This window comes from Epinephelus fuscoguttatus, linkage group LG15 (genome assembly GCF_011397635.1).
Source record: "Epinephelus fuscoguttatus linkage group LG15, E.fuscoguttatus.final_Chr_v1".
Taxonomy (NCBI): Eukaryota; Metazoa; Chordata; class Actinopteri; order Perciformes; family Serranidae; genus Epinephelus; species Epinephelus fuscoguttatus.
The window spans coordinates 17,739,191-17,764,025 of NC_064766.1; the positions used below are offsets into that span (position 1 = coordinate 17,739,191).

General features: G+C 41.4%; 1 protein-coding gene across 8 annotated transcripts in view; it reads right to left on the minus strand.

Annotated features, from left to right (window-relative positions):
- The window catches only part of LOC125902848 (receptor-type tyrosine-protein phosphatase F), a 188,698-nt gene that overhangs the window by 117,016 nt on the left and 46,847 nt on the right, over positions 1–24,835 (minus strand). For all 8 annotated transcript variants that reach the window (XM_049599481.1, XM_049599488.1, XM_049599487.1 and 5 more), the window contains exon 2: positions 6,223–6,397. In XM_049599481.1, coding sequence (XP_049455438.1) covers positions 6,223–6,322 — 100 coding nt within the window. In that variant the 5' untranslated portion in view covers positions 6,323–6,397. The remainder of the gene's footprint in view (positions 1–6,222; positions 6,398–24,835) is intronic.

Sequence of the window (24,835 nt, forward strand, 5' to 3'; positions counted from 1 at the left end):
ACTGCTGCATTTGGAGGCGTGTGTGGGTGGGTAACAGAGTGTCAACCTGGGGACACTCGCATGCAAAACAAAATACAAAGAAGGCAAAGCGCATTTTGAATGCAGCTTGAATATGTAATAAAGAATATAGCGTGACTTCTTTGTAATGGAAATCCAAACTGCTCTGTAAAGTTGCTGAGGGAGTATGAAAGGCGACTGGGTAACTGATTGGGGGGGGGGCTAACTTTGTTAATGTTGCTGTGTAAAGTCCAGTGGTCACCTTGGTTCGGACCCTGACATTAATAGACCGGTGTGGGGAAAATGTTAAGTGTGTTAAGTGATCCCGGGAGGGGGGTGGGTTGGGGGGTTCATCACTGAGATTGCTTCTAGCTTCTTCAGAGATCCCAATTTGGGGTTAGCTCATCATCCATCACCACGCACCCCCCTGCGACCCCACTAACCTCATTAATTTGCCTCCCCTAGATTAGCCCTCCCTCGGAGACCACAAAGAGCCCCTACCATTGTTCTCATCTTCTCACCCACACAGCCCGGAGGTCTTAAGTAATTCAACTCCCCACTAGTCAAAATTGAGGTTGAAATTAAATCATGCCACTGTAGGGACAGGGGACAACAAAGACATTCTGGCTTTATGCCAACAGGCTCTTTGTTGCTTCCCTTATGATTAAGCATCTTTGAAAATCTAAGATGACCATTTACCCATGAAATAGTTCCCACTTGAGAACCAACCATGTTTTATGCCTTGCCATATCCAGGGGCTGTTTGGAGCTGAGTTAGTTGTCATTAAGTGTGCCTGGGAGGATGCTCCAACAGTAAACAATACATGGGTGTGGCAATGTGCTCTCCATTACCTGATTAAGAACTATTTAATGCCAGCTATCTTGAATTTCTGATCAGAGTGTGACAAAATTAAGGATGTTCCTGATGACCAACTTCCCTGACATTTAAACAGAAGTTTAAACTAAGACTAGTCGACTGGTCTTAAAGTAAGAAAACACTCAGAAAACAATCAAAATTGAGCACAATTCAATCAGTAACATTGACGAAAAAGACATATTATAATAGCCTCTTGAAATCACGAATCGCATTTTTCAATGACCAAATCGTATTTTAAATGCAGCAAAAATATGTGGCACTTTACACTGTGCATTATGAAGATTGTAAATTATACTACAAAACAACTCACTAAATAAAAGTTAACAAATAACATTCATTTGTTACATAATTAATGCCCCCAAATCATCTCCATTTAGAAACACACACAACACAGTAATGTTCTTATGCATGGGTGTCCATGCAAATACACACACACAAACACACGTCCAGGCTTGACTGAATCTCCTAAGCACCCAAAAGCACCTCTAGCCTAACAAGAAGACATGGGCAAGTGTGTGTGGGGCTTGGACACACTTCCCTAAGACAGCTGCAGACTTGTACTGATAGCATGCGCATGGTTCCATCCATTGAGTCTGAGAGACATGTGTGTGTGTTTGTGTCTTCGTTTGTGTGAGTGAATGAAAGGGAGAAGGAGGGAGAGCCATTGATGATCAGAAGCGCTGGTTAGTCCCACATGTTAATGCTTGAACTCCTCCCACTTTCCTCTGGGTATCTCAAAAATAAGTTTAACTGACTAGTAATTCTGGTACCGTCTAGTGAGAGTAGCAACATTTACACATCTTGTTGACTAATTGCGAGTATCCCTTGACAAAACAGCTCTACGAGCGCAAATTAAATTCACATAAACCCTTTAAAATCTCTGGTAACACTGGATTATTTCAATTCAGAGTAACCAAAGATAAAGTGAGAATGTAAAGAGTTTTAAGTAACAGTGACGTATTGAAGTGTCTAATGTCAATAAAGCAATCACCGTGAACACAGAATTTAAATGTCTTTCTCCATTTGCCCTTTTCTGGAAGGACATTGGCGGTTCTTGTTGTCCTGTGGCATTGCCGAATCCGGGACACAGCAGAGGGTTTGGGTGACTGCCTCTGGACCTGCTATTGAGCTCCCTAATTAAACTATTAATCTCACATAATTAACCTCCGATGACCCTTTCCTCCCTCCATCCTGACATTGCTGCACTGGCTTATGAAAACAACTTCCCATTGGATCTCCCCACCCTCTAAATTGCATTCCTCCAGCACTTTATCTTGCAGATGTTTTTCCTCACGTATACTGCTGTTTCCCCACCGCCCTCTCCAAATGTATTTTCTGTTGTCTAGCTCTCCCTCCACCTCGGCCTTTCTCTCAGTGTGCCTGTCCGTATGATGTGTGTGGACCACAGCTGTGTGCTAACTGCATTACTCTCCAAGTGGCTCTCCAAGGTGGATATGGTTACTTTTAATTAAAAAAGAATCAATTTCTATCCCTGTCAGTTTTTGAACTGGGCGACCATATGGACACTTAAAAATACAATTCAATTTCCAGTCACCCAGCCCCCCCCCCCCGGCCACCCCTCTCAAAACCACTTTGGCACTTCCATCACATCAGCCCACTGTAGGAGCTTTAGAAATTGCCACATCAATCTATGAAGACTGTCTTTTAGGTTATTTTTTAGAGATATTCTATATAACTGGCTATTTTGGGATATTTCTGTCTAAAACGAGAGTATTATGTGGCATAGTGGACCCATGGGAAACCTCTTAGTAGTCTAGCCATTGGACAATAAAGAAACACAACAGCTACAAAATCATCTATAGAACTACAACTACAATGGATCTGACACAAACACAGCACTAAAAGGTTGCGGCATTACAGTGGTTTGATGCAAAAAGTCACTTTAAACTTATTAAGTTAATTATGTTCCCATTGTAATCCTCCTGCCACCGGGAGAGGAAAAGAGCAGGCGCGGATACAAAGGCCTCGCTGGTCCTGCTACACCTCACATGAAAAGCCACCCAAGACTATAACATGAGAGGCACGACAAGAGACACATACATCAAAAGCTTATTAAAGCCAATGAAATAACTCACATTGACAGCACTACAAAAAGATAACCATTACATCTAAGTGCTGGGTATGTATGACTTTGAGGCTGACCTTGTGGGCCAGGGGCCTATTGTGTACCAGGAGGCTGTATAGAGAGCTGGTTGATTAGGCCAAGCTCCCCGGGGATCGATGAGACGTCTGCGATCAGCACTCAGAGTAATCACACTGTATTGTGTGCCTAGTCAATGACGATATAAGATGAATGATGTCACAGGGCTATAATGCTGATAGAGGTGGTGGCAGATTTCTTGTTCTTATTTGTGCTTCTAAATCATGATTAATTGCGTCATCTTAAGTTTACAAACAAACAAACAATATGACAACAACCTTTAAAATGTAGCCACATACGCTGCACTGAGAATAGAAAATACTGTAGTTTGTATCGAAGGAGAAGGCCTGACACTGCTCACACGTTTGCTACCTGTGGTTGCCTTGCCTGCTCAACTTTTTTAAGGGGGAGACAAGGACACCAGACTGAACCCATGTAATCAGAAACTTGCCAGGCACCCCGCCCATAATATCTGTCTGGTGTCTGCCCTGTAATACAGGAAGTCCAAACCAGAACTATCAAGTTCACATAACTAAGTTGCATACAAATTACAGGCATCACATGCATGCAACCCTGCCATTAGTGGTAGGTGTTATTTTTGCCCCCCAACTGTCTTATTTTAATTCTATGTCTGTTTGCTTTACAGTCTGCGTAATAGCAGGTCTGAGCCTTTTCCCATGTGTGCTTACATTAAACTACAACCATAGCTTAACCTCGGACCAGAGCCAGGCTTTTCTGAGAGTCTCTGTAAGTTTGTTTAATCTTCCTTTAAGCTGAAAATTCCATCGTCTCTCAAGTTCATCATTGATGTAACAGTGCTTGAGTGTATCTTCAATAAAAACGCTTGTGCCAGCTTGTCACAGTAGAGTATCTTTGTCTGTTAATTAAAATGCTTGGCTCTGGGTTTTTATCCGTAAATGATATGATTACCGAAATTAGAGACCAGGGAAATCTTGCTCTCATTGAGACAGAGAGGCAGGGAGCAAAGAGACCAGATTAACTAAAGTAAAGACACTGTAGAACATTGTCCAAATTAACCCTTTGTTAACAGAACTGAACACAGTAAGACACAAGCTAGTAAGATGTGTGTTTTCTTAAAGGTCCGGTGTGTAGGATTTAGTGGCATCTAGCGGCAGAGGTTGCAGATTGCAACCCAGTGAAACTTCTCCCGTCTGCTAAGTGTACGTAAACTACGGTGGGCAACGCTAAAACGTAAATGGCCCTATCCAATACCAGTGTTTGGTTGGTGCATTCTGGGCTACTGTAGAACAACACAGCAGACACAATGGAAGAGGATCTGCTCCATTTGTAGATATAAATGCTCATTCTGTGGTATAAAAACGTATTATTTTTTCATTTTCAGGTGATCATAAGCTTAAGTAAACTGAGTTATTATATAATATTCCATTTCTGCCAATAAATGCCCCCTATATCCCCCAATATATCTTACAGGCAAACCTTTAAATATCTCTGTATTGTTTGGAAAAATGGCAACTGAAGATGGCCAACATGTCCTAAATGCATACAATACTGCAGAGACAACCATAACAAACCATAACAGAATATGTTCTTAATATTCACCTTAGTATGTAGCTATCTGCACAATACAGATTAAAAACAGCACAATAGCGGCACAGCTTAATAATCGGGGTGGCATCCAAGTTCTGTGCTGCACTGGGCATCTGACAGACTCAGCACATTTGAATAATATCTTGGCACCTCTAATGCCCTAGACATTACCTTTTTTTTCTTGATGATCTCTAATAAAAAAGCATATGGAGTTGAGTCGCTTCCATGCATCCCCTTGGTGGCAATTAAAAGGCAGGCATAGAACAGCACAGGTACATGACATGACATGACAATAAACATGGTGTACATCCAATAAAAAAAATTACTGACATTGCAGATCTTGCTTTGTCAAGGGACCAAAATTTGTCTTATAGTTTTTTTAATTTATTTCCTCCAGCCATTCATGCTTTATTTGAATTCTTAAGTAATTATTATTATTCCAAGTGTTTATTTCATATCAGGATGCAACAGAGGGACTAGACATATTGTAACATATTGCAGTAGTTTTAGTTGCATAGGAAAACTAGCAGGAATGGACTTGAGTCAAATACATCACTCTCTGTTTAAGTCTGGGGATGGATCCAGTGCAGTGGGCCACATCTTTTAAGCCTTACTTAAGCACTACTGCTCCAGTCTAGGTTTGATTTGGTCCGATCACATTACAGGCAGAGCAAAGACAGTCGTGCCAGACCACAAGAAAAAAGACAGGAGTGCAAAACTTTTCTGCAAGGTCAAGTTGACACTGATACTGAGCAAAACTCGAGACACACCGCAAGAGACAAAGATGATAACACAGGACTGAGTGATACAAGGCAAAGGGTACAGAAAAACAAATCCTGCTGGACCCTTGTATGAAAGCACAGAGCAGTTGGCGTGGTCGGGTGGGGGAATGGGAGGGGTTAGGGTATAATTGAATTACAGTGACCCCATGACAGTACTGTAGGTGAGGTCATGTGCTGAATTAATTCTGTCCCTGACCCCGTCTTCGGCAGGGCAGTGCTTCTTGGCTGCCCCCGAGACCCAAAGGCGCAGCGATGGTGACACATCTCTCTGAGCGCCTTCTCCCAGCCAAAACCGTCATTCAGATTGACAGCCGGGCACAGAGGCCGATGGAGCATCACTTTGTGCAGTGTGTGCTTATTTTTAGTGCAAATGCTAAAGCTCCCTATACTTTGGGACATGCATTTGATGAGCTGCTATTTCTGTTTGTTGGAATCCACTAAAGACAGCAAATGTAAATTGAATCTATATTCTATTTTAAATGAAGCTCTGCACTGCACAGCATGAAAGCGCGTTAACTGCGAATACATTTGAGCAATGTGCGTCAATGTGGTGGGTTAAATTCAACTTTACATTTTATAGTCAGTCCCTTTAAATGAGGAGAACGTTCACAAACGGGGTGTATTTGTTCAACTGATCGCTAGGTTAGGTACAGTAGTAGACCAGAAATCACTCTAAGAAAACTTGCTTTTAACCTCCCATTGTGTGTATATTTCACTATATGTGGAGCAAATGAGGGGCTTAAATGCTCTTACTGTCAAAATACTTATGAAGCTTAAGGTATTATCAGATTGTACAGGAACCAAGGCAGGACTTCACAGGTGAAAGAGGTTACTTACTATCTGCCTGAGAGGAGCACACTATGCAGCTGAGTAGAAGCAGGAACAGCAACGCCCCTCTGGGCAGGAGGGGCACTGCCAGGTGAATATTAGGCACCATGTTCCAAGTTGGCACTGCTCCCTCCTCAGTCCCCTGCTAGACACGTCCCACTCTGACAGGATCAAAGACTAACACCTGGGAGAGAAAAACACATGCAGAACAGGAGTACAGAAACATTAGTATTCAAACCCACTATATATTTGCATATATTTGAATGAGCATAATAACAGTGTAAAGCAGAAATATCAAAAGCAAGTAGCACAGCAGAACCAAAGGAGACATAAATTGTGTATACTTGTAAGAAACCCTAACCCTAACACTTGTAAGAAAACAACAGCACGCAACATTGCAGATCTTTGGTCTCGATCAACAAGGCGCCCAATACCCACAACAAAATCCTGCTCGGGGCAGGGGAAAACACAAGTGAAGTGAGCGTCTGTAGCACGCAAACTACATCAGCAGAAGAGTCAGGAAGCGAATGCAGTACAGTGCAACACAGAGAAATCATGGGAAGAAAGAACGAGAACAAAGGGGAGGTCAGGATGCAGGATTAAGCTTCTCAGCTCTCCTCTCACAATGGGGATCAGTTAAAAACCCAGAGGACCTCCTAAACAGTACTCCCAAAGGAGCGCCGCCCACTTAATGTTCCCCATTAAGAAATTGAAACTGTGTCTTCCAGATGGGCTCAAATCACACAAAGTGCCATGATCTCATATTGTGAGAACATGCATACATATATAAACATTTAGCATACGACACACACCCCCAAGGGGGACATGGTTGGTCAACAAAGCAGCAGCAGGTGTATCACAAATTAACCTTAATTAACCGAACAATAAAACAGAAAGCGTTGCTTCATCGTCTTAAGTAGTGGGTGGAGACACAGAAACAGAGGCTGTCACGGAAAAATTAAACCACCCAAGCATTGATTCTTTCTCTTTTCAGGAATTAGATTTAGTGTAGGAAATGACTAAGCCGGCTGATAAGATTCTGATATATGACCTTAAGTTTGTTATAGCCTGCAGTTTTGCTGTCTAATGCTATTATAAACAAAGTAACTGTGTATCCCCATAAATTGAGCTAACTAAATTTCTTATCCCTACACTCTTGCCCATGGCCATCTGTGATGAGTAATCATAACGCTGTAAAGCAGACCACAATATGGTAAGGATAGATATCTCTCTTTTGATGGAATTAAAGCAGTATCTCCAGAGGACTTCAGAAAAGATGAACCAAAATGAGAAAAGTTTTAAAAGTTTTAAAGTAAGCCTACTTTTGTCTTCAAGGGCTCCCTGACAATGATTCTGTATAAAGCTTTTACAAGAGGGCTATTGGAATTGAATTGAAAACTTTCTCAGCTCGTCTGTTCAGTCTCAATGCTGAGTTTATAGTGGCAGCTAAACAATACTGATTGCTGATATTTGTGAAAAGAGAAAGAGAGCTGCTCACAATGTGGAATATCTTGAGGCTTGCTGGGTGGCCGGTCAGCTTTAGTCTATTCAGTTCAGCTAAATAAGTTAGAGTGTCAGGAACACAATGCCTCCAGTATCTTGTGGGAAAAAAAAAACCTTTCCATTCTTAAGCCTGTGGAGGTGTTGAGCAGCCCATTACTCATGTGGCTATTTCAATGCGTGTGGAAACACTGAAAAAAAAAACGCACACACCGGGCACCTCTTTGACCACCCTCTTTGTGAAACAAGACCAAGGAAAATACTCCACTAGGCAGAGATCTTAGGAAAGCAAAATTTCAAGAGTTTCCTTTTCTTCAACCGAGCTCTGCTTTAACCTCTTCCGACAAGTCACTTGGCGAAGGAAAAGACAAGCATGGCTGAGTAAAATGATGTGAAGGAATGCTATGTATGGGTCATGACACTGGTGCCTCACCTGGGCACGGTTGCAGACAGGTATCATTGACGGCCAAGCTCTTCCTCACCGTTTGTCACTTATAGGAATGTGCCTCTAGGCTTTCATGTCTACTAAACTAATTTCCAATGCAACACACCTTGCATCTAAGGTATTTCCAAACACTATGTGCAGCCAAGACCATCTATCGTCAGTGAAAGTTCAAGCTGTGATCATATCAGGCTGTATCATACTCCTTCCTGCGTGTGGATTTTTGAGAAATGGTGCAGCTAAAATAGATTTACACCTCTGGTAAGGGAGATTCCCCTTATGTCTTCACCTTCACTGCTAATGAGAAAGCAGCTCATTGTTGGTGTGTTAAGCTGTAGCAGTCTGGAGAAGAAAAGATACACAAATAAACTGCTCGGGGTGCCAAAGAACTGGATCACACCCCCACTCAGCAGCTAGAATTAAAGACATTTAGGCCCCAACTTAATACCCCAAGTTAGCTTTGCAAAATGAGTCTAACTCACATCAAGTTTGTTGGCTGACAAATTTGTTTTGACACTCATTTTTATGTACGCCAGCGTTGCGTTGGTTCATGTCGGTGGGTAGAGAGAGTGAGAGAGGCTGATAGAGTTGGCTAGTCGCCGTGCTCCAAACCCTTGGCGGTGGAGGGATATCTTTTACAGCAGATGCCAGGGAGAGGCAGATGCTTTTCATCTTCAATGAGACAAATTCCTAGAGCGAGGTTTATTCTTTATTTATATAGCTGCTTATTTATCCCAGTGCAGCTTGGTGCCTCCCAGCTGCACACAAATACTATGGGACAACATTTGCCACTATGTACATTTGTGCCGTGGCGGTAGTGCTCCTTACAGAAGGACAGGGCATCAACATGGAAATGGTGCAGTATGATCCAAAATCTGAGCAAGTGGCTCAGCACACAGGAAGACATTGTTTGCTACTATGTGGGAGAGCGAGAGAAAAACAATAAGAACATGTAGGGGTGGATGTCTGCCCTTGTGAGATTGCATGTGAATCCATCTGTCTTGGTAATGATTTAATTCTGAAGCCTGGTTAGTAGTGCAAGAGTGAGACGGGAAAGTGTGTGTGAGAGAGAGAGAAGGAGTTAGCACTGCATAATCGCAGCTAAAATGATGATCAAGATTATTTCACAAGAAATTGAGATCCTAATTAATAATCACAATAATTAGTCAGGATGAATTCAGGAGGAATTGTTTTACAACTGAGAAAATTTTCTAAATTATTACAGTTTGAAACTCACAAACTCATGTTTCATAAAGCAGTATGTCACAACATATACCAAAGTTCTAAAGCGAATGGTAAGTGTATTAAATTATGGCTTTCTAGCAACAAAATGTTAACTGAATTTAATTACCAGACAATTCTGAGAATAGAGATTTCGGGTACAACTCCACTTATTTCCAAGTTGCATGAAGAAGGAAAAAAGTCTGAAGAGGACAAAACTCTATCAACATTTGTAGTATAAAGAACTATCTCTGTTGCCTTCTTATTAGCAATTTTCTAGGATTTCATTTTGTCCTAAACAATCAGTCAGAATAACTAAACTAGTTTATGAAGAACAGAATTTAATGTCCTGATTAGGGGTGTCAGTTTCATATTTTGCTTTTGATAGCATGACACACATAAATCTGTGATTAACTGGTAAAGTTTCAAGAAAACAAAACAAAACAAAACAAGAAATGACGTCAAATACAAGAGGCCTTCCTTTTTAGACCACTGCTCCACTGACTCGATGAATTTTAGCACTTGAATTTTAAGCACTATCCATATAAAGCTGGTGAAATTTTAATATTTTGTGATGTTAATGTCTTTTATTTTACCTCAGTTGGCTTTGCTGACAGCTGGCTAGCCACCTTAACATGCCTAAACATACTGCCCACTGCCTGCCCTCCGGTCTCCACTGGTTAGCCTTGGCTGCACTGCGCACCACCTGGGTCAAGTTGGAGCTAGCTAGTGGCGCAGCTCATTCACGATTACTGCCATTTGCTGCCATTGCTACAAAAACATGGTGGCTAGCCTCCTGTCTCCCCCCAGGTCCAGATGAGTACACTGCTTTCCTTTGATTGTCAACTATGTTAGCATCACTAGCTGTGCTAACACTGCTATCAACGCTAAAATGGTTGACAACCGTAACCTGAAGAGCAGCAAAGTTAACCCACAGACTGACATGCACAACAGCTCAAAAATATTTTCGGTGGTTAACTGATCGACGGTTAACTGTTGATATCCCTAGTCCTGATACAGGAAAACAACAGACAAGACAAAGTCAAAGTTCCCTCCACCTCATTATCACTTATAACCTGAAGACACAAAGCAAAGGCTGTGTTTAATAAATTAAAGCTCCAAGCTCCCTTGGCTGATCAGCTAATGTTTAGGAAGAGCTATTCATTATGGTGCAGCATTGGGTCTTGTGTCCAATTTGTCAAGATGTCAAGATCATGTCTCCTATATATGGGGAGTATGCTCTATGATGGCAACATTTTATCTTAAGACACAGATACTATGAAGAGAGAACAGAGGGTAATTAAATTGATAATGAAGTTGCAATAACCCTAACCAACAAGCCACTCGTCACGGTATCCACTCTTTTAAGTCCTTTAAGAGAAGGCTTTGGAGTTTTGAGAGTCTGGGGAGTTCTCAGTAATGCAGAGCGTGTATAGTATATATATGCACTGTATTATAGGCAGACAACAAAGAGGTTTAGTGGAGTAATTAAGTGAACAGTGGGTTGGGAACATCTCAAACGGTAAACTGCGGAGAACAAAAGAGGTTTTGAGCGAGTACAGTGGGGAGAGGAACACAACAAATAATACACACCTATCCTGTTTGCCTGTTTGCCACCCACATCAGGTGCCTGTCATTCAAGTCATTACCCCCAGTGTGTGTTTGTGCGTGTGTGTGGTAAGGGAGTGGCCACCCATACAGAATTGGTAGTCTGCAAACAGACAATGACGAGATGAAACGAGGCACAGCTGTGCAGAGAGAGTGCAGAGGCTGAGTAAACACTACTATTACACTAACTACAGGTAGCATCTCTGCTCTCCATCGTTTCCATCCCTCCTACTCATGTTCTCTCTTTTTCTCCATCTCTGTTTAATGGGTCATCCTGAGAGTGAGGGGGGGTTGGGTGGGACAGCTGAGATATATGGCTAGCAGTGTGGGGAGCTAATCATGGCCGTCTCTGGAGGTGATAAACCCAGACCAGAGAGGTTTGTGTTGGCGCAGCCTGCAACGGCTCCATAAACACAGTTACAAGCTGAATTTCGACAGCAGTGTTTTGGCCCCTGATTAGTTTTCCATGCCCTAGAAGGCTAACCCTCACAAGATCTGTGCTCCTTTTATACCTCTGCGGTGAACACGCACCACACGACCCCAGGAGAATTACTGCAAGCCGACGAACCCTGTATTGTAAAATGAAAGTGTAAAGTAACAAAATTAGGTTTTCCCTCCAACACTGAAAGCTTTTCTGTATACACAGACTTGATGGTGCATGTCTATTTTACAGGGCTGCGACAAGGCCCTGCATTGAAATTCACCTAACAAAGGGTAATGTCCTGTGACCTATCAGGTTTTACAGCACTTTTGTTTACAAGCTGATTCCACAGAGTTAATTGTTAACGCCTTTCTGCTGAGACTGAAAGACACCTATCACGGATAAATGCACTTTCTTAAGTTGCGCAATAGAAAGTAAGGAGCACTGATAATGCTGACCTACAATGAAGGCACTCGTGTAATAAAATATGAGTCAAGTATCTGCTTGTGAGGATGACTCAAAGAAATCCATCAGGCAGTTCATTTTAGACACTTCAATAATGACGTATTAAAATACTACATCCGGTGAAATATATGCAGACATTTACAACATATGACACAGTCTCCATGACGCATTGCGATGTAATCGGTGACACACGAGGGCTGGACTTCATGCACCAGACCCCTGATGATGTCCCGAGGGACTAACTTGCCTCTCAACAGAATGCAAAGACCATCGCATATTTGCTTCGCCCATATGATACAATGTCGATTGGCATTTAGTCTGGGTGAGTGAACATTTAACAAAACTCAAGCACCTCCATAAATTGCCACTGAAGTGGGGATTTACAATCACCTCTGGGGGGCTACCAATCTTTTCGGCTGCAAATCAATCTTGGAATGAAAGGTGATATGTATTACACTGATATGTATTACGCAGAGTAGAAGAGACATACCAGAGTGCCACTTCCATTTGAATTTATTGGAGAGTGATTATTGGCGTTGTCGAGCTGCAGAGCAAGGAGAAAATGGCTTACACTACAAAGTGCTGGGCAAAGGGCCTGCAATAAATCAAAAAGCAGCCTCAATGTAAAACAGACATTCATCAAATAAAAGCAATGCTGTGCATACCTGAAACAATTGAGTGGATGAAACAGCTTTCTCTGAAGTAGCACCAACCGTCGAAGCCATATTTACAGAATACAAACCAGTTAAGGTAGAAAATTTAAATGGAATATTCATAAAATCATATAGTCTCAGCAATACAAAGCAGGACACATCTTTCATTTCTTAAACCATACTTTTATGTTCATGACTTCTTTTGTTCATTCATTTCATCTCCTTTGTTAACATCCTAGCACTTTGATCTTGATTTTGACAGTGATATTAATTATCATGGGTATTAAAGGTCCAGTGTGTTGGATTTAGGGGGATTTATTGGCAGAAATTGAATAAAATGTAATTTTTTCTTGAGTGTGTAATCCCCTGAAAATAAGAATCGACATATTTTCATTAACTTTAGAATGACCCGTGTTGCACTGCCATGTTTTTTCACTAGCCCAGAACAAACAAGCCAAACACTGGTTCTAGATAGGGCCACTCGTGTTTTTGCGTTAGTCACCATGGCTAGCAACCCCTCCATGACAAGCCGCGAAACATTGGAAAAACATCTATTTTTTACGTGGAACTGCTGTAATCAGTGTTTTTACTGGTTTACATGTACAAGTCTGTTTGTTTTGGTGAGGGATAGACCTCTGCGGATATTTCGGCTCCTGGTAAAAAAAAAAAAAAAAACTCTGAACAACTAGATCTTAAGTTATCCAAGAAAAAAGGTGCGCACACATTAGCAGGAGCTGAGCTAGTGGCCTTTCTGCGATGAGCCTTAAAGCACCAGTGAAACACTGATTCGTAACATTTTAATCATCTGGTCAGTTTGTATTGGTGAGGAGGAGACCTCTGTGGAGATTCTGGCTCCTGGTAAAAACCTCCTGAACAATGAACACTAAAGGAATCCAGACTGGGAGTTTATGCTTGGCATATGGGAGGAATTTCAGCTGGTGGCAATCTGCAATTGTTACTGCTAAATGCCACTAAATGCAACACAATGCTCCTTTAAATTTATGACTAACATAATTTTGATTATAAATTACTGCTGTTTCTCTTTCTCCTACTAAAATGTTCTTTGCTTTTATCTCAGTTGATTGTGTGACATCACTGTTTTAAATGGTATATAAATAAAACATCTTACTGTTGTTGTTCTGGACAACCTCAAAGGTAGAGCCTAAATAAAAACTAATGGAGAATGATAAAATAACAAACCTTCGTATTCAATTCAGGGTCTCTAAAAATTTATTCAGCCAACAGCCTTGCCCTAGTTACCCTTGTAAGAATGAAAAAAGTTTTATTTGTGCTTGTTTACATTTGAGAGAGTTCTACAAATGAATTACTGCATAATTAAGAATGATTCTGTGCTATGGCCAAACATTAAATTAGCAATATAAACTGAGACACATTCTCAACAGCAGATGTGCATATATATCAAAAGGAAATTCACACTGTCAAGCAAGAAAGATGGGAAAGACGTCACCACTTGACGGTTTGCTTGTGGACAGATGGTGCCATAAAATGACTAGGCAGGCAGCACAGAAGGCATGGACTCCCTCCTCCCCCCCTCCCCTAACACCACGACTTCAGCTCCCCCACCCCCACCACCCCCTGGGCAGAAAGCCTTGTCTCCGCCAGTAAAAGACAAACAGAGTGAAGGCATGTGAGCAGAAAGTCTGGCAAATACAGAGCTCCGTAGATCAATAGATGGCCGAACAGGGCCAGTTGTTTGAGCTCAACTCAATCCACAAATACACCATAGCTGGATCTTTAGCAACCGGAAAAGGCTGAAATATTTGAAAAATTAAACACTGTAGAGCTACAATAGAGCATGGAAGAATATGGAATGCAATACAAACTGAAAACAGGCTGTATACACAGGGTTTCTCATTAGTATTGCTCAACAAGGAAAGAAACCTTCCCTTTGTCTCTGGGTTTGAGTGTATTTATTCTCTACAGGTGGAGCTGAGGTGAGGATATTGGGCCTTGCTTTGTAAAAGAGGGCAGGAGGGGGGTTTTGAGGGCTTCATACTATTCAGCAGGTGTCTACACTGTTCTAAATCAATTACCTCTAGTGAGTCAGTGCTTAGGGTAGGGGGTATTGTAAATCAGCTTGGTGTCAGGCCAGATTAGTGACTGTAACGGGCTGAGAGTGACGCTCTTTGGCCAACAGGGACCCTCCATGAGGGTCTACATGGGACCCAAGCTGTGGCCCCAGTACTCAATGACAGAGCAGCAACTCTGGTGATTTTTTGTCACAGCACTTTATACTAAGGTTGGGATATATATGGAAGTATACTGTTAGACTGGCAGAGAATTCACTATATACTTTACATCCATTTAATATGCCTGGTAATTGGAGACAATGATGCAAATCAATGAGCAGAACTGCTTTAAGGCAATATTGGATTTTAATGATTTCTTTCATCAATGTAATCAAATGCCTTGATTTGTCAAGTATTTAATTCACCAAATTAGCAAAAACAGAATCCTGGTACCTACTGGCTGTTTTATCAACAAGTTCATCCATATTGCACACCCAGACATTGCACGCACATGTACAATTTTACAGTAATTAGGATTTGCCTACTCATACTAGGAACATTCAAATTGGCAGCAGAAGGATTAGCCAGACTGCTATGCACTGCCTTGGCTACTGGTCAAAATAGTGGTCATTCAGTGGCTGATGGATACTGGGTGGATGATTTGTGCCTGTCAAACTGCAAGTATGAAAGCAGCCCCTTATCTCACTACATCCTTTTATGCAAATCTAACTCTGAAGAACTGTTGTATCAGCAACAATATTCCCTTATCGCCCACCGCCACTAAACACAGAGGTGAGGACATGCAGCTGTAGCCTACGTTCACTTTATGACACAAAAAAATTCCAAAATATTCATATTGCACTGGATGGTTTTGCGCCTGTTTGGCTTCTGTCAGAGCTGAATGCGCGGATGAAACTGTATATTGACACAGTGGTTTTATTATTTCACCCTACAACAGAGCATGTAAAAGACGCAGGGAAAACAACCCTCTGTGGTCCAAGGAACAGAGGAATAAAACCCAGTGTTGACACAGGGAAGGGTTAGACTAACTCGGCAAAGGCTGAGAAAAGCACTTCCTATATAACCAAGCATTTGTGGTGGGAAACAGAAACACTGGACCCGCTGGCGTCTGGGCCGAAGCATAAGGTCCTATTTAGAAAGGAGGACCCCTCGATTAAAAACGTGTTTGGAGAAATCTAAAAAGCACACACAACATATGCTTTCATGAAACAAAAAACCTACGTGTTACACAAAGGGAATTCAAGACTCCTGGTCTACCTGAAGCAGTTAAGACCGAACAGATTTAACATGGGTTAGTTGCCACTGCAAATGTGGAAAAAAGAGGATCCCCAAGTCCTAATCCAACTTCTCTCGTGCCTTTTATTCCAGACGGCTATCCTCTCAGCCCCTGTCTAACTAGTGAAAAGAGGCAGATTCTAATAAGCCATTCTGTCTTTCTGTCAGTCTGTGTTTCTCTCCATCCCCCTGTTTCCTCACCTCCTCTCTCTCTCTCTCTCTCTCTGTCCCTGGCCATGTCTCCTTCTCTGTCTCTTTCTCTCTGTCTGAGCCACGAGCCAGTCTGTTGGAGCAGATGGAACCATATATCCCCATTGCTCTCCGGAGGCCTGGGGATTTAAAATGTAAAAGAGATGAGTGGGGAATATGCAGGGCCGAGTCGATAAAGGGCAAGAGAAGCAGGGACTTTCAGCTTAGACCATGTTCATCAAACAAGTACAGTACTTCTAAAAACTATGTTTGTGCTATAGAGTAATGAACTACAAAGATGTAGCCTCTGAACTCTCCACGAACCTGGCATGACTGTTCTTACTGAGCGCTTAATCCAATATTTTGCCCTACATGATATGAGCAGAGCAAGCAAATGTATTTCTGCAGTAAAAGGCAGATGCCCCCAAATGTTCTTGTTCTGTTGATAGAAAATAAATCAACATCATATTGAATCTAGTACGACCTTTATCAAGCAAAAAACAAAAACATCTGCTTTGCTGATTTAAAAATAAAACCCCATAGAAAATCAATCTGAAATAATTTTTGATCATTGACTTATCGTTTTAGTAAATCATTGAGAAAATATACCATAGGTTTCAAGCTTCTCAAATGTGTGAACTTTTTTAAACATAACAAAAAATTTTAAAGCAACCCCTTGGCTCTGAAAGACTTTTGATAGGCTCTTTCCCCTACATTCTTACATTTTAACCAAACACAAAAATCTTGATCAATTCATCAATAACAAACATATATAATTAGCAACAATAAAATAACACAAGTCAACCCAGTTGGTTACCAACATCATTAGATGCTGATTTATTGTTGGTTTGAAGTTGTGTTGATAACTACTATCCAGCGATCTCCAAACATCTCATGCTAACCTCATCTTGATGTAGAATGACGACATTTAGTCGTAAGTTATAAAGAACAAAACTAAAGGGAAACATCCTGATGTTAACATCCCCACAACTGTAAATTCTAACATTGTAAAGCATTTCAAATACTGTTCAGTCTAACCAAAATTTGACATCTGTTCAACGTCTTTCTGACATCATCCTGACATCTGGTGCCAGCTAATAAACCAACTGAGGACTGACAGATACCAGCCAAAAACAAACAGGCATTCATTTGGATGTTACTCCTGAGGCATTTTCTTTACGTTGCATTAGCCGGAAATGTGGAGTCAGACCTGCCTCCCTCTACTCCTCACCTCATGCCACCTTTCAGGTAATGAGAAAGTATCTGGACACTGTATCTGTCGTCTGGGAGAGGATTCTGCTTCGTCCTCCATCTCTGGGTGGCAGGTTGACAGACAGGAAGAGTGAAGAACAACAGGCACACGAGGTTGTGAGCAGTACAATCGATTGCCAGCTGACTAGCGAGGTCCATTATACTGACAGGCCAGAGCCACAACACGACGACTTGCACTCCACCAACGCCCTCATTACTACCTATGAATCTCTCACTGGGACCAATCTCTCTCGCGCTCTACCCGTTCTTGCTCTCTCTCTACAGTACATCTCCCTGGGCAAAGCATAGGACTGAATTTCACTCTGTCAATCTGATGGAAGCGTTTTAAAAGAGGCGAAAGCCACTCTTAAGCCTCGGCACTTGGCTTCATGTACTGGGCAAGCAATGGATACAGAACAAAGATGACATGGGGTAATACACTGTTCTTCAGAGCAATGTTCTTGAGAGAAATACAGCCTAAATGTACATTTAAGCCAGTGCAATCTTGGAGAAATTTCAGCTATCTGCGAGGGGAAACCTTTGCCATATTAAACATTTCTCCCACTATCACCCTGTCTTTCAGCCCTGCTATCTGCTCTTCTCGTCCTCTTTCCCTCCAACATCCCCTCTAGTTATTCTGAAATCCTTAGTCCTTGGAAGACTTATTTATACTCTCTCCTCTACCCCACCCCTCTCCCTCACAGTACAGCTGCAGATAGGATTTACCTGCAGCTGAGACAGCCTCCAGACTATCAATTACCACCAGTGTAGAGTCACTGTTCTGCAGCTCGGCTAACAAGACATACACACACAGCACATACACACAGATCTCTTGGACACATCCAGTTAGAGAAATTCTAAATTGACTGGGAGTCAATGGATTTTACTGACTACTCATATAGTTTGGTGAGAATCCACTTCACGAAAAACAAATAAATAATAATAAAATCTTGACAAGGGCCCGGATACATCCAATCAAGCCAACTGGAATTTAGATCAAGTGTTCTGTGAAAGAAGAGCAAAAACAGAAGATGCCAGAGATGCTATCTTTAGAAAATAAACTGGAACAATTAATGGAAAAATCTGTAACAATTAAAAAAAAATTAATGAAATGTTGAAAAACAAATTAAAGAAGTATTTTACTGCTGTAAAGATGGTCTTTTCATGAAAAAGACACAAATACTTTTTAAATTGGCGCTTTGCAACCAGAGAAAACAGAGGGAAAGGGCTGTGGCTTTTGCTCAGGAGGTAGAAAACCTAAAACTACCAGAATGCATTGCACTACACCGGACCACAAAACACTCCCGCTGGTGGGTGATGTAATGCAAGCTTGCCCGTTTTGTCACAGGAAACAGGACAACAGTTTCACAGGAAACAATATGGCAGCCGGGTGGTGACAAATGATCTCGATTTACAGTTAAAAGTGAGCTGAAATATTTCTGAAAAACCTTTAGGCGAGAAATAGGCAATGCATTATTACAATCTTGGCTCTTATTTGATTGGTACTGCTTAGTTTTACCATTTAATCTCAGTATTTCCAACCTACGTTTTTATAATACAGGAAACAGAGTGGCACCCACTTCCTGTTGACAAATTCTTGCACTAGAATATGTTTCTGAAGACATTGTAGGCGAGAATAGGCAATACAGCAACAGATTTCTCTGTTTGTATTTGTTTTGTATGCAAAACTGCAATCCATTGTTCAAGCAACAGTCCTGGAGCCAGCAAACATGTGAAGTATCCCTTTAAGAGCCCTAAGTAACAGCAGAGCTAGTGCTAAGACTGAATAATATATACTACATATGTTGTTCACAGATGTGTGGGAAAAAGTGTTGTGCTTGCATTTTCAAATGATGACAAAGTCCAACAAAAAAAAGAGCACAAACACGCAAAACTAGGAGCACAGAAAACAGAAATCTCACCAAATTCTTCCTGACGTGTCATCTCAGTCTCTGACAACGATTAGACTGAACACCAGGCCGTTACACATATACAGAGACATGCAGGGACAGGACCTGTCACTCACACCACCTGATCCACCCTGACACCTAAAGTGCCTCTGTCAGGTCAGCAAATGAAAAGCCATCACAGCCAATGTTGCAGTCATCAAGCTGAAGTTATTCCATAGACTGGTTAAATGCTATCTTGCCAGCTCCTGTTAAACTTTGTTGAGTGTGTTTGGGCTCAGGGCGTCAGTTTTTGATTCCCTGGCTTAGTGGTTTGTTTATGCACCATCACAGGAGCTGGACAACCCTCCAGGAAACAGAACTCATGTAGGGGGCATAGGCTAACACGCCCCAATAAAACTCTTATGAGGATTACAGCCTGCAATCTAGCAATGCTCTGTCACGTAGTCAGTCCATACAGCCCAGTGTAAGCCTGTGAAGAAAGATCAGAGGAAGTGAATTCCTTTTAAGTGAGCCATCATGTCTAGCCGTGGCAGTACTGCAGTGATCATTAGGATAACATATTCGGGTCAAAAAGGTAATGAATGTGCATTAACAATGGACTGTACGGTAACACTCAAAAACACGGAAAGTACAACACATTCACAGCTCGCCATCAACCCATTAAAACCATTAACCTCATAAAATACTGACCAAGGGTTATTTTTTTCATGCATTGACCAACATGTGGAAAAATGCACAATGCATTATTTACCTCATACATAAAATCTGCCTTACAAGCTTAAAGGCATTTCCATGGTTTAACTGTCTATCTTAAACAGAGTTTCCAAGCATGAGATGAAAGGGGCTTTCCTATGAGCTATAAAGAGGAAACTGGTTATCCCTTGACTTCCCCTCTCCTCAACCAGTCCTCTTGTCTGACTGTCAGCCTAGGCAGCCAAGTCTCCCATGTTTACTAATGTAGAAGCAACCCCTTTATCAGGGAAGAGATTTGTAGGGAAGAGGCAGGGGATTAGCCATCAAATTACCAGGCAGACAGCATCCCTGCTCCAGGGTTGTGAAGCGGTAATCTCTGAGGCTGAAGGGGGAGATCCAGATAAAGGTTTGGGATTGGTGCTGTGGAACTACAAACTCCAAACTGTGCATAAGTAAAATATGAAAGTGTGTTTCAGGGAGCTATTTTTTCCAAGCAAGCTCCCCCTTTCTTTTTTTGTGGTACCTACTATTATAGGACCATACCAAATTATATAGTATTCCCCATGTTGTTAGGCTATGTGGTATTATTACATAGCCCGACACCCCCACAGTGCAAGACTTTTGATCGGTGAAAGCTCTCAAACAGGAATGCTGTAGCTAGGCAGAGCTTGTGGAATTAGATTTCAGTGGCCTTGCCCGTGGTTCTTGCATTGTCACCCCGCTGCCCTCCCTTAAACAAGCAGCGCTCTCCTCAGAGAATACCCCCTGGACACAGGAATGTTTCATCAACGCCTCAGCCCCCAGCATCCTTACAGGGCCACAGTGGGCCAACAGGCGCTACACAGGCAGGCTATAAATAAGTCAGGCATTATAATGAAACCAAATGAATCTCCATCCATCTTCCCAAAACAAGCCAGGGACCAAAGAGTTCTGCAGGAAGAAGAGTCATTGCCTGCATTTGAGGATGAACCACAAGATGAACAAAAGTCAAACTGATGCTAAAGGCACCAAAACGTGAAACACGCAGGCTATACTCTCAGATGCTGGTAGCATGAGAATGTCCGAGTCTGTGTATGGGTAGCCAAGGCTGCGAAGACTAATAATTCAGTTATATGACATCTTATTGATAGTGAGAGGCCAGTACTACTTGCGGCTATGTGAGATCAGCAGCAGTGGACTGTTGAAAAACAAGTCATAACTTTGGAGGAAGTGACAGGAAGGCTGATAAAGTAATCAAGTAGAATGTCGAGTCTAAGCCAGGCATTTGTAGAAATTGGGAGGCTGAGTAAACAAGGGCGGTGGTGGAGGCAGAGGGATAAATCAGCCACATGACTGTACTCCCAGAACCAAGCACCAAATAAATCAAACCTACATTCAATTTTATTTGCTTTACTGCAGTTTAGCATCAGTTATCCCCTCGCACTCAGGAGCAAGGTAAAACCGCGACCTTTAATTCCCTTTAATGACAGTCCACAGGCAACCGCTCTGACCTTGTCTCTCCGCAGAAAAAAAACTATAGAATTTTTTTTTAGCTGGGTATCATACAGTAATTCAGTGATATAGCATCAAGGTATCATGCAACACAGCAACATCAGTGATCCCCAGGGGCCTATTTTTCATAAATAGCATGGCAGAATTTATATTTGCCATGGTCACTGTGTGTCTCCAACCTGCATCGCTGCACATTTCACATACAAAAGCATAAGCTTTGGCCTTGTCATACATACAGAGTACAAAAAAATGCAGCTGCCCCTGAAAATGGAGGCTGTTTCAATCAATGTGGAGGCGTAATGGGATGATGTGGAATTGAAATGAGTTTTGTGCAAGGGGGGAAATGTCCTCTCCGACAAAGCGGATTTGTGTTCCCATTGAGAAACCCATGGCTGTAATGCATAGAGCTAAGGTTTAAATGATGGCTAGCTATAACTGGGCATAAAATGTAGATAGATGCATTTAAAATGCAGAGTAGAATATATAATGTACAAAAGAGTACATAAGAGGACAGAAGGTAAGAAAAGTGCTGAATATCATCTAAGTCTGGGCACTATGATCCACTTTAATTCACTTTAAAGAGAGCTAAAGCTACACTGAGCTACAATGCACAGACGCTGTGGGTTTTCACAGGACAATTTCTATTTACCACTAATTGGCAACAAAAATAACATCACCTTCTCTAAAATAAAACTGTCTGTTTATTTGAATATGATCTTGCGTCAAACCCTTAACATGTACTTAGCAAGCCTGTGTGGATGTCAAAGCTTAGACAGAGACCCAGTTCAATCAAATAAGTTCTCTGCTTGGGGCAACTGAGAAAAAGCGGTCTTGTCAAAACACTGCTGATTTTAGTGGTAAAGAAGCCCTTTTTTCTCAACTTTCTCCTCAGCACCTGTCACAATGAATGAGCGACTGTCTACAAGAAAGAAGTGTCACAACTGAGACAAAAAAGTGACTATCAGCACAGCTAAGACATCACACAGGCGGTGGCCTCTGATTGACATTGCACATTATGCAGGACATATCTGGCACACTCCCCTCCTAGCTGCATAAACATGTTATTTAGTACAGAACAGAGGATTGACAATTAGGCCTTGTCATCATAAAACAACAGCTCACGACCTTGTCACCATCAGGCAACAAATCCTGACACAAAAAACAAATAAGAAACTTCCCTCTGTGTGCATTTTAAAGTCTGACACCTAAGTCAAGTCATGTCAGTTTTATTTATATAGCGCCAAATCAAAACTAAAGTTATCTTCTGACACTTTTTATATAGAGCAGGTGTAGACCATTCACTTCAATTTCCCCGTCAGCAAGCACTTGGCGATGACGGCAAAGAAAGACTTCCTTTTAAAGGTCCAGTGTGTATGGATTTTGTGGGATGTAGTGGCAGAACTAGAGTATATTAATAACTATAGTTTAATTAGTGTATAATCCCCTGAAACTAAAAATAAGTACCTTCGTTTTCATGACCTTAGAATGCCATTTATATCTACATACAGAGTGGGTCCTTTACCATGGAGTTCGCCATGTTGTTTCTCCAGTAGCCCAGAATGGACAAACCAAACACTGGCTCTAAACAGGGCCATTCATGTTTTTGCAACCTCACTACTAGATGCCACTAAATCCTACACACTAGACTTTTAACTAGTGTTGAAAATAAAAATATGATGGACACATATCAATTCAGAATATCTGAAATGGTTTCAATAGTCGTTTTCTACAATATCGATACACCCTTTCCTGCTGTACTTTCTTGCTCTTATTGGTAGTGTTTACTACAGTCATTCTGCTGTTCTCTGCAACTAACTGAGAAAAGCTGTTGTCATTTTATAACCTTCATATATTTATCTTTTGATTTAAAAATAACCCTAAATTTTAGACCCTCAAAGTCCATTTTTCCCAGTGGAATTGAAAATGGTACTGAATCTCGATACTTTTTAAGCATCTGTATGAAAGTTAGAAATTCCAGTATGGTGACAACACTACTTTTAAAGGGCAAAAATCTCAAACAGAATCAGGCTCTAAGTGGGAAGGCATCTGCTTTAAGTGTTTGGGTTAAGAGAGAGACACACAGAGAAAGATGCACAGCAAAAGCAACAATAATAACTATTATAATAAAAGAAATATGAATAAAAAAGACAGTATATGATAGTATGCATGATAGTATGTATGTATATAGTAATATATACTATAATATATATAGTATATAACCATAAATAAGTCTTCACTTTGGGTACAGTATGGGAGCCCTGAACTTTAACAACCCAACAAATGCCAGCAGGTTTTCTGTCAACTTACAGTATGCGTCATAGACAAATGTCTGGCTCTGCTGACACAATCGCCTTCACAGACATTGATCTGTGATTGTAAGCAACCTTTCATGTCCCAACTGGGAGTAGAGTGATTAAGCAGATCCATCATGCGTTAACAGGCCATTACACATCACCCAATTCAACGATGATTAGAAATCAAGTTCTATGGAAAAATCCATATGCTCAGCCCATAATTACTTTTGAGGAATCCGATGGGGAGAGAGATTGAATGATTGACTGTTCTGCTCCAAGTCATTTATTGAAAAAGAACGACTTCAGCCATGGTAGTCATTTAAGTGAAGGATATATTTGTGTGTTTAGTCAGGGAATCTAATAAGGAGCAGTGGTATACAAATGGCTGTGGTTATTTCCTAAGGTCACTTAATGTTTCTGTGGAACGTTGCCGGTGACAAAGTGACTGAGGTTAAGTCGTAAAAGAGGAATGAAAGGTCAGTGACCTGCACGGTGGAGGTGAAGGAGGACGACCTACAGGTCATTCTGTGTCGACAGGAGTTGGCTTTGTTTGAACAAATGAGCACGTCCATGACAGTTTTGTGTCTTGTTTGTTTATGCTACTGAGCAGCTGAACAGGCATTTTAACAAACTGTCTGTCTTGAGTTTCGCCTCAAGGTCATTTTTTAATCAAGTCTAAGTTACCACTCAAAGACAAGCATAACAGGGGTTGCAGTCCTGAATCATTAACTAAAAATGAAAAAGATAAGCAATAAATAACTAAGAAGCAAGCTCAGCTTTGGAGCAACTAAGAAAGAAAACACCTTCAGTTCCCAATGCAGTGAGACAGACCTGAGGGGAAGTCTAGCCGTTTCAAAGGCCAAACAAAACGAGACAGACATGTTGTCTACCCTGTGTTCTTTGAAAGCTTAAGACAGCTTTGATGGAAAAGAGCAAGTTGCAAAAAGGATATCTTTCCCACTGACACCAGGCTCCTTATATTGAGCAACACATTTATTGTGCAACAACTGTCACATTTATTGTGACCAAGAACAAGATGAACTCAGTCCAAAAGTTTCTCATACAAGCATATAAAAGTTTTATGTTGTAATAAAAAAAGAAACAAAAGATTTAAGACATAATTACAGCTGAGGGGGCCATTTAAAGTGGGGTATTCTG